At 45.8% G+C, this 14,075-nt stretch overlaps 1 protein-coding gene across 1 annotated transcript in view; it reads left to right on the top strand.

Moving 5' to 3' along the window:
• The window catches only part of LOC126518617 (uncharacterized), a 121,849-nt gene that overhangs the window by 69,210 nt on the left and 38,564 nt on the right, over positions 1 to 14,075 (top strand). Inside the window, exon 2 of the mRNA XM_050168393.3 lies at positions 4,956 to 5,171. Within this exon, the coding sequence (XP_050024350.2) occupies positions 5,002 to 5,171 (170 nt within the window). The 5' untranslated portion in view covers positions 4,956 to 5,001. The remainder of the gene's footprint in view (positions 1 to 4,955; positions 5,172 to 14,075) is intronic.

Below are 14,075 nucleotides of genomic sequence, written 5' to 3'. Positions count from 1 at the left end.
CGATAGTATAATAATCGCTTCCGGCCTCCGTAGCCGCGAAACGCGTAAAGAGCTGCCCGGCGCTATCCGTTCTTCAAACCCTTGCAGGATTACCGTTTCTCTTTTGGCGGTTGACCCCGCTCACTAACAGCCCCTACATCTTCAACTCACCCTCATTCCATCAATGGCCGCCCATGAAATTGCTCCCATCGCCTCATCGACGAACACTTCCGCAAATTCGCGCGCGCTGAGAAGCGTTTGATCGCCGTCGGTCGCCCCTCTTCCCTCGTTAATTCTATGCAGCGCCGTTGCAACTGCTAGGAAAAAAATGTCTGTGCAAATCAAAAGCACAAGTTGGAATCTACGTGGAATGAAGCTTTAATGAAGCGTATAAATAAATGCTATACAGCCAAATGCGATACGTAAAAGTGGGTTTGTTTTCACCTTACGTAACGTGCAACATTATGCCACGTTTAAGTTAATGCACAGCACAAGTCGCAACAATGATTTCATGCAGTGTTTCTGTTCATGCACTGTGCCAGTAATTCGCAAGCTATGGTGAAATGGCAAACACCAGATCATCAGGCTAGGATGCAGAGTGTGGGACACATTTGCAGCGATGTGATTGACGAGGACGAGGACAAAGACGATGTATGGCGCCTATGGAGGAAATGGTGGTGACCAAAGTTGTACGCACAAATTACGACACATATTAAATTCATTTAACAATGATTTATCCCTTGCGTCATAGCGGCAAATACCTGTTCTGGGGGATTATCCATGAATGGGCACATTCCCACTGGCACGTGCCCAATGGTTTAACAGTGGGTTAACCCAAGTAAAGTAATTTAGTACAATCAAACAAGTCACCTAATACGCGCGTACGCAAACACACCCACGCAGTCAGCCACAAAAGCTGACAGGAGACGCGATTTGCGAAAAGGCTGAATTTCTACGGAGCCTGTGCACAAGACTTCTAATGCAAGGTTTCAATGTTTGTTAGGTTTTGCGACAAATACAGTTATCCAATAAATTAAAAGTCGTCATGCCTTAACAGACCATTAATTCACGTTTGCCATGGCAGCGGTGTTTCGTCAATGATAGACAGTCACCATCAATCCAGCCCACGTATCCATTAACGCGACTCGGTGAGCTAGTTGGTAAATGTTTTGGAAGCAAACATAACTAAAAATGGGGAAAAACAAGAATACACAAGTCTTCTTGTTGTGTTTTCAAGTTTTGTCCTGTTTCTAGCGCTGTTTACTTTCGGCACCACGTAGAATTTAGTGCTCCGCCCACTTATTGGGGCATACGGAAACTTCAAAAGTGATGTGCGAACTTCAATGATATGCCGGGGACGTTGGCCTAGCTGATTGCCTGACATGCTACTGCAGGTGCTGGGTGACGGGGCATGAACAGCGATCAGATAAACACACAGACAGCACATTCACTCACGGACAATCACAAACGCAGCGGACACATTCGCAAAGTTGCCTGTGGGCTCGAAAAACACTTGCAGCGTTTTCGGGCTCGGCTCTAACAACACTGCATGGTTCTAACCACATACGCTTCAGCAGTTCGTAATTAGGGGCATAAGCGATGCGGAACGCTGTTCAGGGGGCAAAAAAAGGTTAAAAGTATGCAGCGCGCACGCTTCTCTTCCCCTTTGGACGCTTCGTCATGGCGGTATAGCGGTGAAAATACAGTAGACCCATTTCATAATTGTAAAGCCAGCCTTTCCGCGAGGCTAGCTTGCTCTAGTAATTGCAACAGAGTTATTATTAATATTTTTGTTTTGCAATCCGCGCATATACGAGGAGGCAGTTTGCTTGTCTTATATGACACGCCAAAATGTAGGCTTGACTCTCATGACGAAACGGGGCGCCAGAGGCAAGCATGTGCAGCTGTGGTGCTTCGCTTTCATTTGAAACATGACGCGCCAAGATTAGTTGGGCGAACGAGTAATGCAGGGAAGCGCACTTGCGAATTCGGGAAAAAAATGGTTTGTTGCGAAGTGGGTTGATACCGGTGTTTGTGTGATCACATTAGGTGGGCCGATTCCAGGGGCATCGTAATCCGAAGTGGCGTCCATGGGTCTGCGCGTGTTCGCGTCCTGTCGAACGGGCACGTGTTTTTCTTTTTTTTTTTTTAGCCAATAGGTAGGACATTAGGCAGTATAATAGCAAGAGCTTGGTGGCGCAACACACAGCCCCGTTCCAAAGGGGACGCTCGTAACATCCACCCATCCATCCATCCATCCATCCATCCATCCATCCATCCATCCATCCATCCATCCATCCACGTCCTTTCTATTGCTCAATACGCGGCGCGGAGGAGAGCGGTTATTTAGTGTTTAATTAAGCGTTTCACGATAGCTTCGCTTCATGCATATGCAGTCCAAGATGTGCGTTGGGTCTGCACAGCTTTCTTTATTTATTTGTTTGTGTGGTTCTTAAGTATATAGGCGCCGCCAGGAGTGAATGAGTTGGTTCGTTTATATAGCTATCTCTTTTTTTTTTTCTATTGCTCTTTTCGCTAGGTCACAATGACTTGCTGCCGTTAGGTCAAACACGTATATGCAGAGAGCCCGGGAGCACGCAAAGAAGCGTGATATTTCGCCGCTGTATATATGCGGAGGGTTTCCCAGAAACCGGTAAGGGGGAGCGCGAAACCTCTCTATTTTATTTTTCTTCCCCCACAAAAAAAGCAACGCCTACAGCAGATCAGCTTGGCGTTGGGCTAAACTCGCGAGTGCGAAGTGCCGTGAACGTATAATAAGAGCGAGCTTCTCCTTTACACCTCTTCCCGTTTTTATCTCGTTGCCTCCTTTTTTCTCTAGTGCGTATTCGGAGATGTGGAAGAGAATAAAATTAAAGAAGAAATAACAAAAAGATGATTTTAGCCCACCGCACTCACCCCAAAAAAAAAAAAATAAAGGACGTGCCGAAGGACGTGAATTCGCCACCTTTTTCAGTCTACATTGTCGCTTTTTTTTTTCCCCCTTTGACTTCATTTGTTTTCTTTAATGTCATTTTCTTCCTTTGTGTTATTTGTTCATTTCCTCTTTTAGGCACGTGGTGTGGATCGCTGTCGGCTTCTGTCATGAGGTGCGAAGTCTGAACAATTGAGGGGGAGTCAGCGCTTCTCGCCTAAAAGAAAACGCGAAAAGTGTTGCACACAATTGGGAACGTGTGAACGGGACCCCGTCGCACGGCCATTGCGTACTCTATTTTTGCTGAGAAGCTCAGAGGAAGCGAGCGAGAGAATGAAATTTTAGCAAATGGGGAATGGTGCGCAAAAGTTTCCTCCGAGACGGTGCATTTGACTTAGCCAGTTTCCTTGGCGCCCCACCCACCGCATTTTCTGGTCTTCTTCTTCTTCTTCGTCTTCTGTTTCCTCACTTTTTTCAAAGAACGAATAGCTGTTTATGCGACGTTACCAGATTGTTTCAGACACGGGAACGATGTTGGAAACGTGGCTACGAACGTATAGTAACAATCACACGATGTTGTAATAGGTTGCCATCGGTATACATATATTGCCTTCTAGATAACCTGCAGCGAGGAAACGTAACACTTTACGTGTGGAAAGCAATTGAGAGTTTTAGTTTGTCCCTAAACTTCTTAACGTTTGCGGATACCGGATTCCCGGGGAAGTGCACATCAACGACAACGCTGGTAGCGACATCTGGCGACGCGGTGTCTAACCAGAGCGCACGCAAAATAGTGGCTGAAATATTATAATATCCTAAGCTAGGAGGATATAAAAGAATTTGCCGGGGTGGAGGGGGCGCTCTTCTGATGAAGTCAGTGCCGCCACATTGTGGTGGGCAGAAAGCTCGGCGGCTGCCGGATTGTGTGTAGCGACTGTAGAGCGCGGTGATCTTTCTGGACAAAGGTGCCTCTCCAGCACCTTTGTAGGCGTGCTGCCCGATTGTAGCGGGCATGATTAAATCCTGCGACTTGGATTGTACCATGCACGCCACCCCCAAATTTATGTTGGCCCACCCCCAAATATGAAGTTGGCCCACCCCCAAATATCAAGTTGGGCCAACCCCAAATGTCAAGTTGGCCCACCCCTAATTTCATATTAGCCCACCCCTAAACTTCAGGTTGGCCTACCGAAATCTCAGTTGGCCTACCCCAAAATTTCAAGTTCATGCACCCACATCTAGATGTCAAGTTGGGCCACCCCTGGCCACCCCCACATTTCAATTTAGTAATAGTGATGATTTGCAGGGGAAAACGGCGGCGAAAGCTCACGATATGATATGCCGCCGGTTTCCTACCAATCACAGGATGACCGCCGCCGGCTTCACTGTCCTTATGGGTAGATATGGACGGCATCCACTCCAATAATATTTTTTTATATCCTCCTAGATTCTAACCCGTGCACGGAGGGTTAAGGCCCCCAGAGACGCAGCGTCACGTTCTGCTCAGTCGGCTTTGCCGGAGACGGGGAAAGAATCTGGCTTTCACTGCATGCTTCCATTTCTTGAAGCTTATCACATTTCGGAATATTTCTTGAGTTCTTAAATTCGTAACGATTCTTTGCTCTCTCTGCTTTCGTCATATTATATATATATATATATATATATATATATATATATATATATATATATATATATATATATATATATATATTCCCCAACTTCGCGTTAATCTTCGCTTTACTGCCCAACAGTTTCAGTCGGTGGACCGACGACCATCGTCAAAGGTTACACCTGCCTGTAACGCCTGACGAAGGTCACTCCACCGACGGAAACGTATATACGATCGACAGAGGAGGGGGAAAAAAAATTGAAGAAGCCGAATTTACGAAATACGGCCCGACGGGCCGTATACTGTAATGCTTTCCTCGCAGCGATTCTTTTCATTATCATTGTGGTGTTTCCGATTCTTCACCGTCACTGTACGTATGCGCACACACACACAAACTAACGAAACGATGCGCGCTCCGTTGCCGCGCGTGCGCAGGTGACTGCGGTGAACACACTCCCACTCGGCGCGAGAGATCCCCAAGATGCGCGTCTGCGTCCTCCTCCTCCTGGTGGCCGTGGTGCTGGTGGCGCTGGTGCACGCGAGCAGCGCCAAGCGACCGCAGCACGGCGAAGGCGGTGTCGAGCAGCACGGCACAAAGAAGCACCACCACAAGGAACGCCGCCACGACGCCAAGCACCACGAAGGAAAAGGGTGCGTGGGGAAAGAAATTCGGGGAGCGCTTAAGGGGCTTCGCCTCTAAGAGTGCAACGCGATAGCGTTCAAAGACCCTTACTGCTTTTCATGCTTCCCGGCAACTGCAGCTTATGTAACGTTTACCGGGAAACGCTGGCTACGAACGCTATGCACGAAAGCAAGCTTTCTGGCAGAAACGCGGCCTCTTGCGTGGGTCGATCTCCTGTTATTGTTTCGCAGTTTTAATATTTCAGTCTAAGAAGAGCTAACGTAAAGGACATGCGCTGTCAGTGCTTTTTTTTCGATACGTTTGTTTGTGGGCTGCCGTTCTCAAAATTCCGAGGAATAACTTTTAAAGAATGAAAGACAAAGTGTGAGCAGCTTTGCTGGTAGAAAAGTGGTTGGGTATGCGTGATCCGGAATTTGATTCGATGCAAAACTGAAAACTCCCTACAGCGTATTCAAGGCACTTAACTATGGGCTTTGCGTTAAGAGGAAGCTTTAGCTCGAGTGCTCCTATCTAAATACATGTAAAAGGAGAATTCGTTTTTCTCGGCAACCACTGCACCAAATTTGACGAGGTTTGTTGCATTTAAAAGACAAACTTAAAATCTAGTGACTGCTGGTTTCGAATTTTTCAGTTAGGTCGTCAATGTTTTATTAAAAATTGGCAAAAATCGAAAACTTTCAAAAAACGAAACTATCAAGTTTACAACTCTGTAACTCAACCACTAAAAATGATAATACAATTCTATGAATTGCATCTAATAGTACATCTAAAGCGGACAAAATTGATATGTTACACATGAATATAAAAAACTTTATTCATAGGGAAATACAACTTTTGCAATACCGTTGTAACCAACGTAACAAATTCACGTAAGATGTAGAATGACATATTGAATTTGTCCGCTTTGAATGATCTAATGGATGCCGTTTACAGAACCGCGATATCGGTTCTTGATGCAGAGCTATGAATTTGTAAACTTCGTGCTTCTATTTTTTTCAGACGGTCAAATATTTGAAAATCGTTTTAAGAAAATTCAAGCCCTAAATCGAAATTCCGCTTCCAACAGTCACTAGAATTTAACTTTCTCTTTCAAATGCAACACATTTCATCAAAATCACTCCAGGGGTTATCTCATAAAAACGTTTTTGCGTTTTACATGTATTTGAATAGGCTGCGTCGGAGTATATATATATATATATATATATATATATATATATATATATATATATATATGTGGACACATGACAGTAGACGTAGGAAGGGGGCTAGGGGACAAGTGAGAAGGAATAAGTTGGAATAAAATGGCGGACGACACCCGTCTCACTTAGATTATATAATTTCTGTTGCCGTTCTAGTTAGGAACGCTACAATATATATATGCGTTCAGCTTCGCGGGGATAAAGGAACACTGAAAGACGAATATTATACTAAAGAGACACGGTCGGAAAGGTGACTTGATTTATATTAGTAAATTACGCTTGTAGGATAATAAAACGTCACTCGACCTTACCGTGAGAGGAGCCTTGACAAACCAGGGGAAACGCGGATAACTGCGACGTCATGAACTGTGATGATGTCCAACCGGGCCTAGTTAACTACGCACCGCATTCCGGCCGCAGCGGTTGTATTTCGATGGGGGCGAAATGTAAGAAACGCGCTTGTGCCGTACATTGGGGCATGTTAAAGAATCGTAGGTGGTCAAAATTAATTCTGAGTCCCCCCACTACGGCGGAGCCTCATAATACGATCAATGTTATAGCACGAAAAGCCCTAGAATATAATTTCGTTAAAAAGAACACTTAAAAAATGCTTGTAAATTCATGACGTCGCAGTGACATATACCGAGGCTAGCTGCCACTGTTTCGGCGCGATATTCGAGAAAAATAACTTTGGCATTCATTTCGTCCACAAGTAATCAACAGTTTTCTGCAAAATTAAGGATACTAGAGTTCTGCAGCACTTCAGGCGACTAGACGAAGCTTTTCCAGGCTTACGTAGGTTGTGGCAAAGGAATATAAAAAGCGTGGCCATTTCGTCGAATGATCGACGGCCCCTCTGTGGAAAATGCGTCACTGAACATCCGTCTTCATTGTTCCCTTTCTGTTTGCAAAGCTGTACGGGGACCATACTTGAGCAAAAAGAAGATAAAGCACGAGAAGTGGTTCTTTATGAAGAAAGGAAATGTTAGCACTGTCTTCTAGAGCCCTTGAGGGAGCACGGCTCAGCGCCATCTGTGAGGGGGATATGGGGAGGGGGGGGGGGGAAGAAGATAGGATAGGAGAAGAGCGTGCAAATAAGCAGAGCCTGGCGAGGGGACCCTAAGTCAGAGGAAATTGGCGCGCATGCAAACAAGCCGGCAGGCGTCGACAACTCCGCGTGCACATATTCACTGCCGGCGGTTCCCAACTGTCGTCAACTGCGACGCTGTTGCGTACTGCTGTGTTTACTCGATTCTAGCGGGCACCCGATTTTCGTGGATAGAAATGGACAGCACAGTCCTCCTCGATTGTAATACTCACTCCGATTTTCGCACTTCAGGAAATTATATGCAATGATCGGGATTGTTCACGCAACACTTTTTTCACGGAGAGAGTGAGGGCAACAGCGATTTGTTCACAATTGGACAAAAAGGAAATTATTATGGGCGTGCGGGTACCAATTTTTGAGACCGAATCGAATAATGCCAGTAGTGAATCGAAAATCGAATACTTTTCCAACAGTTTCGGAATAAAGAACAGCTGTATTCACAACTGATATAAAACGACGTTCACATCTTAACATTCGTGACGTTAGTAAGTTTCTATCATTACATTACACGTTATGAAGCGTTCTTCACTAAAAGCACAAATGGAGTATTAGGAACAAATAATCAGCTTGTGCGAATACTTCACATAGCGAAAGATTGCTGCGCAGCCGGTAAAATTTGGCTCTCTGACCGGCGTAACCTGCCCCACTTCACGCAAGTTCTCGTGTTTCATGTCAATGCTAATGCCCGCGGGAATGTAATTTATCGTACTTTGAAACAGTTTTGTGTTCGATTGCGCACAGCTGACGTTTTGAAATGCTCGAGAACTATTCGAAAAATATTCGTATTTACGAATAGTGACTATTTGATTCGTTACCCGAAATTTTCGAATACCCCCGCATCTCTAAAATTATTGCATTCAGTCTGCAGTGGACTGCGCGCCACCTAGCGTTCCTGTGAAGATGCCTCCTTATCGCTGTCGACAGCCCAGAGCATCTTATCTTCGGCGCCGCTTATGGCGTTTGAGATAACGCATTTCTTAAACGCCTTGCAGACCAAGGCTGCCCGATTTATACTTACAGAACGGACACAAAGCTGACATAGCTCGCGCAGCTGCAGCGACACGTGATTGCGATTTATTCAATATGTTCCTTTACTACACACGTACAAGACCAGCGCACAGAAGCACTGATTCTTACACACGGGACAGAGCAGCCCGACTAGTTGTGCAACACAAGTCAGAAACTGCATCTTGTACTATAATCAGTATAAAGTAGCTTTCACTACGGAACTATATAATATATATAGCGAATATAATTCATTCAGGCTTTCGTGTCTTCACACAATGTTCTATAAATAAGTAATTACGAGGTATGTTCCTCCGTTGGTGTCAAGAGCATGCCATATGCACACGACATGCAGCGTTTATTCCTTACTCTAAAACGTTTTAATGTGTATCGGATTACAGAAATTTATGATGGCGATGACCATAGCTCGTCACAACTGTACGGTAGTTCTAGTTTCGTTCTTGAATCTAACGCGCATGTTTACGTTTTTGTGGACAAAAAAAAAAGCGCGTGTTATAATCGAGTCGATACCATAAAGTGCGAACTGCGTCCGTGTTCTGTGCGTTTGCTTTAAGTCGATGTGGTGCACAAGGCTCGTGTACCACGCTTTGTTGCGCGTGAATGAACCTAAAGTGGTCGAAATTATACCACAGCTTCCGCTATATATATGATTTAGTTCACGTTTACCAACTAAAAAAAAAAAAAAAAAGAGCTTAGCCCGAGCCAACGCCTTATAGAACAACTCTTAAAAAATCCATGACGTCACGGCAAGATGGTGCAGGAACTTCAAGGCTGCGTCGCCTCCTACCTTCCAATTTTATTCCCCCGCTTATCAGGCTTCTTTAGAACGAATTTTTTTATTGTAATGTATAGAAGCGTAATTCGGCAACACTTCTCAATTTTCTCTTCAATGTCCCTTTACCATGTTGCCATTGGTCGTTCGGCAGCTATTCGACTTTCCCCCGCCCACCTTTGCACAGCGCGGCCGATCAGAAAATGAAATTTCAGCTACCACGCCGTCCGCAATATTGCGCGCAGAATAAAGCGCTCTGCTATTTAGACACGGCCTTTATTGCGCAGAGTTACGGGCTTAATGTTTGCTCCGGTCGACGTTAAGCGCTTAAGGAACGCGGTCAATCGATGCAGTTCTTTATACGTGTATTCGGGGAGCGTGCACACGAAGTCGAATGAAATGATAACATCCATAACGGTATTACGCGCAAAGCTTGTTGCTTCGGGCGCTTCTCGAAGTAGTTTGAAGTTTATTTTTCTTTAATTGTTACAGAAAGAGGAGTACCAAAAGGTTTTCAATCCACTTTGCCTTTTTACTTTTATTATATTGATAGCTACCGCGCACGACTTCTCCTTCCCAAACTGGAGCTGCTGTAGCGAAGACGGTGATCGGGACAACCTAAAATAGAAAAAAAAATAAAGGGGGGGGGGAGTGTTTGGAGGAAAGTTCTGACGACGGGAACTGCGGAAGAGCTGAATGGAAACCAAAAACGTATAGATGGAGCCCTGCACGACGTGTACGGTTGCCTGCCGAAAGCCTTTATTGCTTCTTCTGTCCTTTTCTTTTTCTTCGGCTGCCAAGAGGCGTAACGGCGTGCAGAAGACAGCAATAACAATGGAGGCGCAACCACAGCAAGCGCTTTTCACCATGCGACCGTGTGCCGTCTGCTACTGTGTCGTCGTCTGCTGCTCCGCTGGCGATTCAGGGGGAAAAAGCAAACATAATAATAAAAAAAAATCAAGAAAGCAGCCTGACGGCGATCCGTGCTTTTCTGTTCGCGTAGCGGGGAGGCAATTCAGCCTCCAAACGAAGGGCCTTGTGCGCCCCGGGCCGAAATGAACGCACTCGTCTGAGCTTCATGATGGCGCGTGCGTATGCTACGAACGCGCTGTTCTCGGCACTGTTCAATACAAAAAGAAAGAGAGAGCAACCGGAGTGCCAAGGAACTGTGCGCACAAGACCGCAGGGCGCATGCATGGGCTCTCTCCGGAGCTGGAAGGCCCGAGAAAAATGCAACTGCACGTAGGGATGTCGCTGTTGCCAGGTGTACCAACAGTGGGCGTGCGCCCTGGCCCCTACCGAGCCTCAAGCCATTTTCTCGTAGTCAACTTCACCCCCCTCCTTTTTTTTTATTGCGCTGAGCCGAGCACTTCCCTCTCGGCGGCTACGCCTCACCCCAAACCCCGTGAAATGACCCTATACCTTTCCTTAGTATACCGTGCAGCATTGCAAAAGCTAGGCCGAACGAGCCAGTTGAAAGAGACATGCAGTGCTCCGTACGCCGAAAAGATTCTCCTGGTGCAACTCACTATCTCGGTCGATCTTTAACTTCCGACAGAAGTAAAATTTAGCGATGTTTCGCTTAACAGCTCGTTTAGACACAGCACTGGAGTGAATCATAACCACGCGTCGCCTGCGACGCCGCCGCTAATGAAGAAAGGCAGTCAATGGAACAGGGTACGGAGTTGGGCGCATGAGTGCACATGAATGAAGCGAAGCGAATCAAAGACCGGTCAAAAGGTGGCGAAAGGACGGCACAGCATTGTCACTCGTGTGATTGATTGATTGATTGATTGATTGATTGATTGATTGATTGATTGATTGATTGATTGATTGATTGATTGATTGATTTTCGAAGGGATGGTTCTTTAACTTAATGCGAGGAATTAGAAAGTAGAAACAAAGTTTGTTGGAACTGAAAGGCGCGCTGCATGAGAGGAGCAGCTAGGGTCGGCAAGCGTTGTAATAAGCAAAATTTTCTCAGCGGTATGAATGGTAGCACCACCTGTCACTAGTAAAACGAAACGGCTTCTGTATGCTGTCGTATACGTGGTGGACGTCTTGCCATCTCAGGACAGGTGGTGTCAGTATTGCTTCCACTTAAGAGATATAGTTCTTCGTTAGGTGTCGGTCCAGTATCACAGCAGACTCCTGACCTCTGGTTTAGCCTGAACAGGCCAGTACAGCATTCAAACTTACTATACTAAGCAAAACATACCGCCAAATGTCATCAATATGTGAAGCTGGACCGGGCAGAAACTACGGGATTCAGCCAGAAGCGTCATATACACGTGTCTCGCTGAGCTATGCAGCATTCTGTACACTTCGACACCACATTCTACAACAGCTAACAGACGACGAAATCACAAATAGAAGGCAGTTGAAGCAACTGACGACGATGAGGGAATAACGGAATGAAGTTCACCTGCTTGAGTGTGTCATCGATTTGAATGATTAACGATTAACACTAGCAAATACCACGGCGGTTCGATCAAAACGCACAGGGTTGTGTGTTTTGATCTAGCAGCCGTAGCTATTACGCACAATAAAGATTCTCAGAGCTCGTCGCTCCTTCACCTGCGCATTTGATTGTTCGAACTACACTGCGTAGCTTTCAAAATGATGCACGGTTTTATCGACACAAAAGAGATCGCTATGTGCCCGCTGGAAAAGAAAGAGAGAGAGAGAGAGAAATCGGAATCGAAAAGCAGAGATCCCATTTTCTCTTCTATCGAACATTTATCGTGGTCCGCGGAGCACATCGACTGCTTTGCTACGACAGAAGAAGTCGGAAGTGAAGCGCTGGAAACGGGGATAAAAGAGACTAAAAAAGGGAAATATCGGTGTTTACCTGCCGTGCTCGGAGGACGTGCGAAAGAACCGGCCCCGCAGGGTGGCACCAGCTGCAGCGGAGGCGTTGGAGAATCGCCTACTACACGACGCTTCGCCGGCGATGGAGGTTTCGTCCTTACTTATTCTCAAGATCAGAAGCGATGCTTCTTTTCTTTTTAGCGCCAGGACGTGTCGAGACGCCGTTGTTACGGTAGAGCTCTGTTTTATTTCTCATTGTTCCGGCTTTGACCCGCTTCGTCTGGAAGTTTAACCATCTGCTACCGCGCTGTCCCTGTCTGTTTCTTTATTTGTCTTTTTTCCCTGCTATGTTCCTCGATCTCGCGTGCTTTCTAGGGGAAAAAGTTGGCAAAAACGTGTGATTCTGAAGATTCGCGATCTGTTTTATGCATGGCTACAGCTTTCGTGCGTCTGTACAGCGAGATCATTTCGCGTTATCACTGTCCTCTGCTCGCGGATGTGTGTATGTGGATGAGAAAAAAAATTCATAGGCTGGCTAAACTTGAAAGAAACCTTGCAACCCCTGCCAGAATGTCGTTGCTTTCTTTTTTTTTCTTCCGGTATCCCCCCCCCCCCCTTTTTTTTTTTTTTGACGGTAGATGTACTTCTGCCAACGACATTTCATATTACCTATCAAAAAGAACTTCTAATTTAATAGTGAGAAGGTGACCTCTTGGTTGCTATTCTCCTCGGGTAATATTACCACGTTGTAGTGACCGTCAAGAACACAGTATAGCAAAACTGTGAACAACGAAAGTAACTCTTTATTTGGCAAACTTGTGCCCAGGAAGCAGGTTACACTCAAAGCAAAACCATAGCGGCTAACACAGTCGGCGATCGTCAAAAATCTCATCTGCTGGTCAAGGGCTTCGGCTTTTATGTATGACTCGAAGGAGCTTCCAGCGTAATCACTAGTGCCCGCGCGTCTTCCAAAAGCTACTACACAATTCGCGTCAAACCCACAATAATATTGCACAGGGTCCCGTAACAATAGGCAATGGAAAGAAGCATCGGTAACATTCAAGAAACTTCCCATACATGCAGGCTTGTCCTCCGCCGAGCGATAACGTTTAACATTTGTTAGTCGGTGAAAAGCGGTCAACGAAGAAAGATAAACAAGTACACGTGTCAATATAGCCGTGTGGGAAAATACAAAGAAGTGACCACTGTCCATCACCGCCTTGTTTATTTACGCTCACTACAAAAGATGCTAGGCTGTACAGTGTGAGTGGATTCAATTCAACGACGATTTCCTGCTCGAGAATAACAGATTTACAGTGCGCACTTAACGAGGGTGAAAATTTGGTCTCCCTACCCGATTCAACAAATCGAGTCACAGAAAGATAAAATACTGTAGAGCGTTCTTATGAGGGTGTTCAACCGTGAAGTCCTAGGCCCGACTTTTTAAATACCTTCCGAGAGTCAAGAACCCCGTCCTCCAGCCCTCCTCTGTCGACAAAAAGCAGGTAGTCGCCCACATAGCGAAAAACGCGAACAGCTATTCTACCCAAGTCGTCACTGATGGCGCCATCAACTTTTGACAAGCAGAGGTCGCTAAGGACGGATGCTACTCTGGAACCAATACAGTCCCCAGATTTCTGAATGAAAAGCTGTCCTCGGCAGGAAACGTAGGTGGATGCCAAATACACAGAGAATAGTTCCAAGACAACAGTTCCACAGCAGTAATAATGTATTTACAGGACAGTAGCCCAGGCGGGTGTAACGCGTTCATAATCGATGTTGAAGATTTTTTTTTTTTTTTTGCAATATCCCAACCGGAACTTATTATTGCCGTAAAGGACTGCATTACGGAACATGACGACTAACAGAAGTTTATTGTGCAGTTTGGTATTTCTGTGGAAGCTTCCTTTTGAAACTGTTGTCTCACGCCTGCGAATACTCGCAAAGTGCCTCGAGCGGCCAGTCGCGCGACTATATTGCGTTTAGTCGCGGGCTT

Source organism: Dermacentor andersoni, chromosome 3, assembly GCF_023375885.2.
Source record: "Dermacentor andersoni chromosome 3, qqDerAnde1_hic_scaffold, whole genome shotgun sequence".
In the NCBI taxonomy this organism is placed as follows: domain Eukaryota; kingdom Metazoa; phylum Arthropoda; class Arachnida; order Ixodida; family Ixodidae; genus Dermacentor; species Dermacentor andersoni.
Note: the sequence above shows the minus strand (reverse complement) of the source record. Positions and strands in the feature narration are given on the sequence as shown.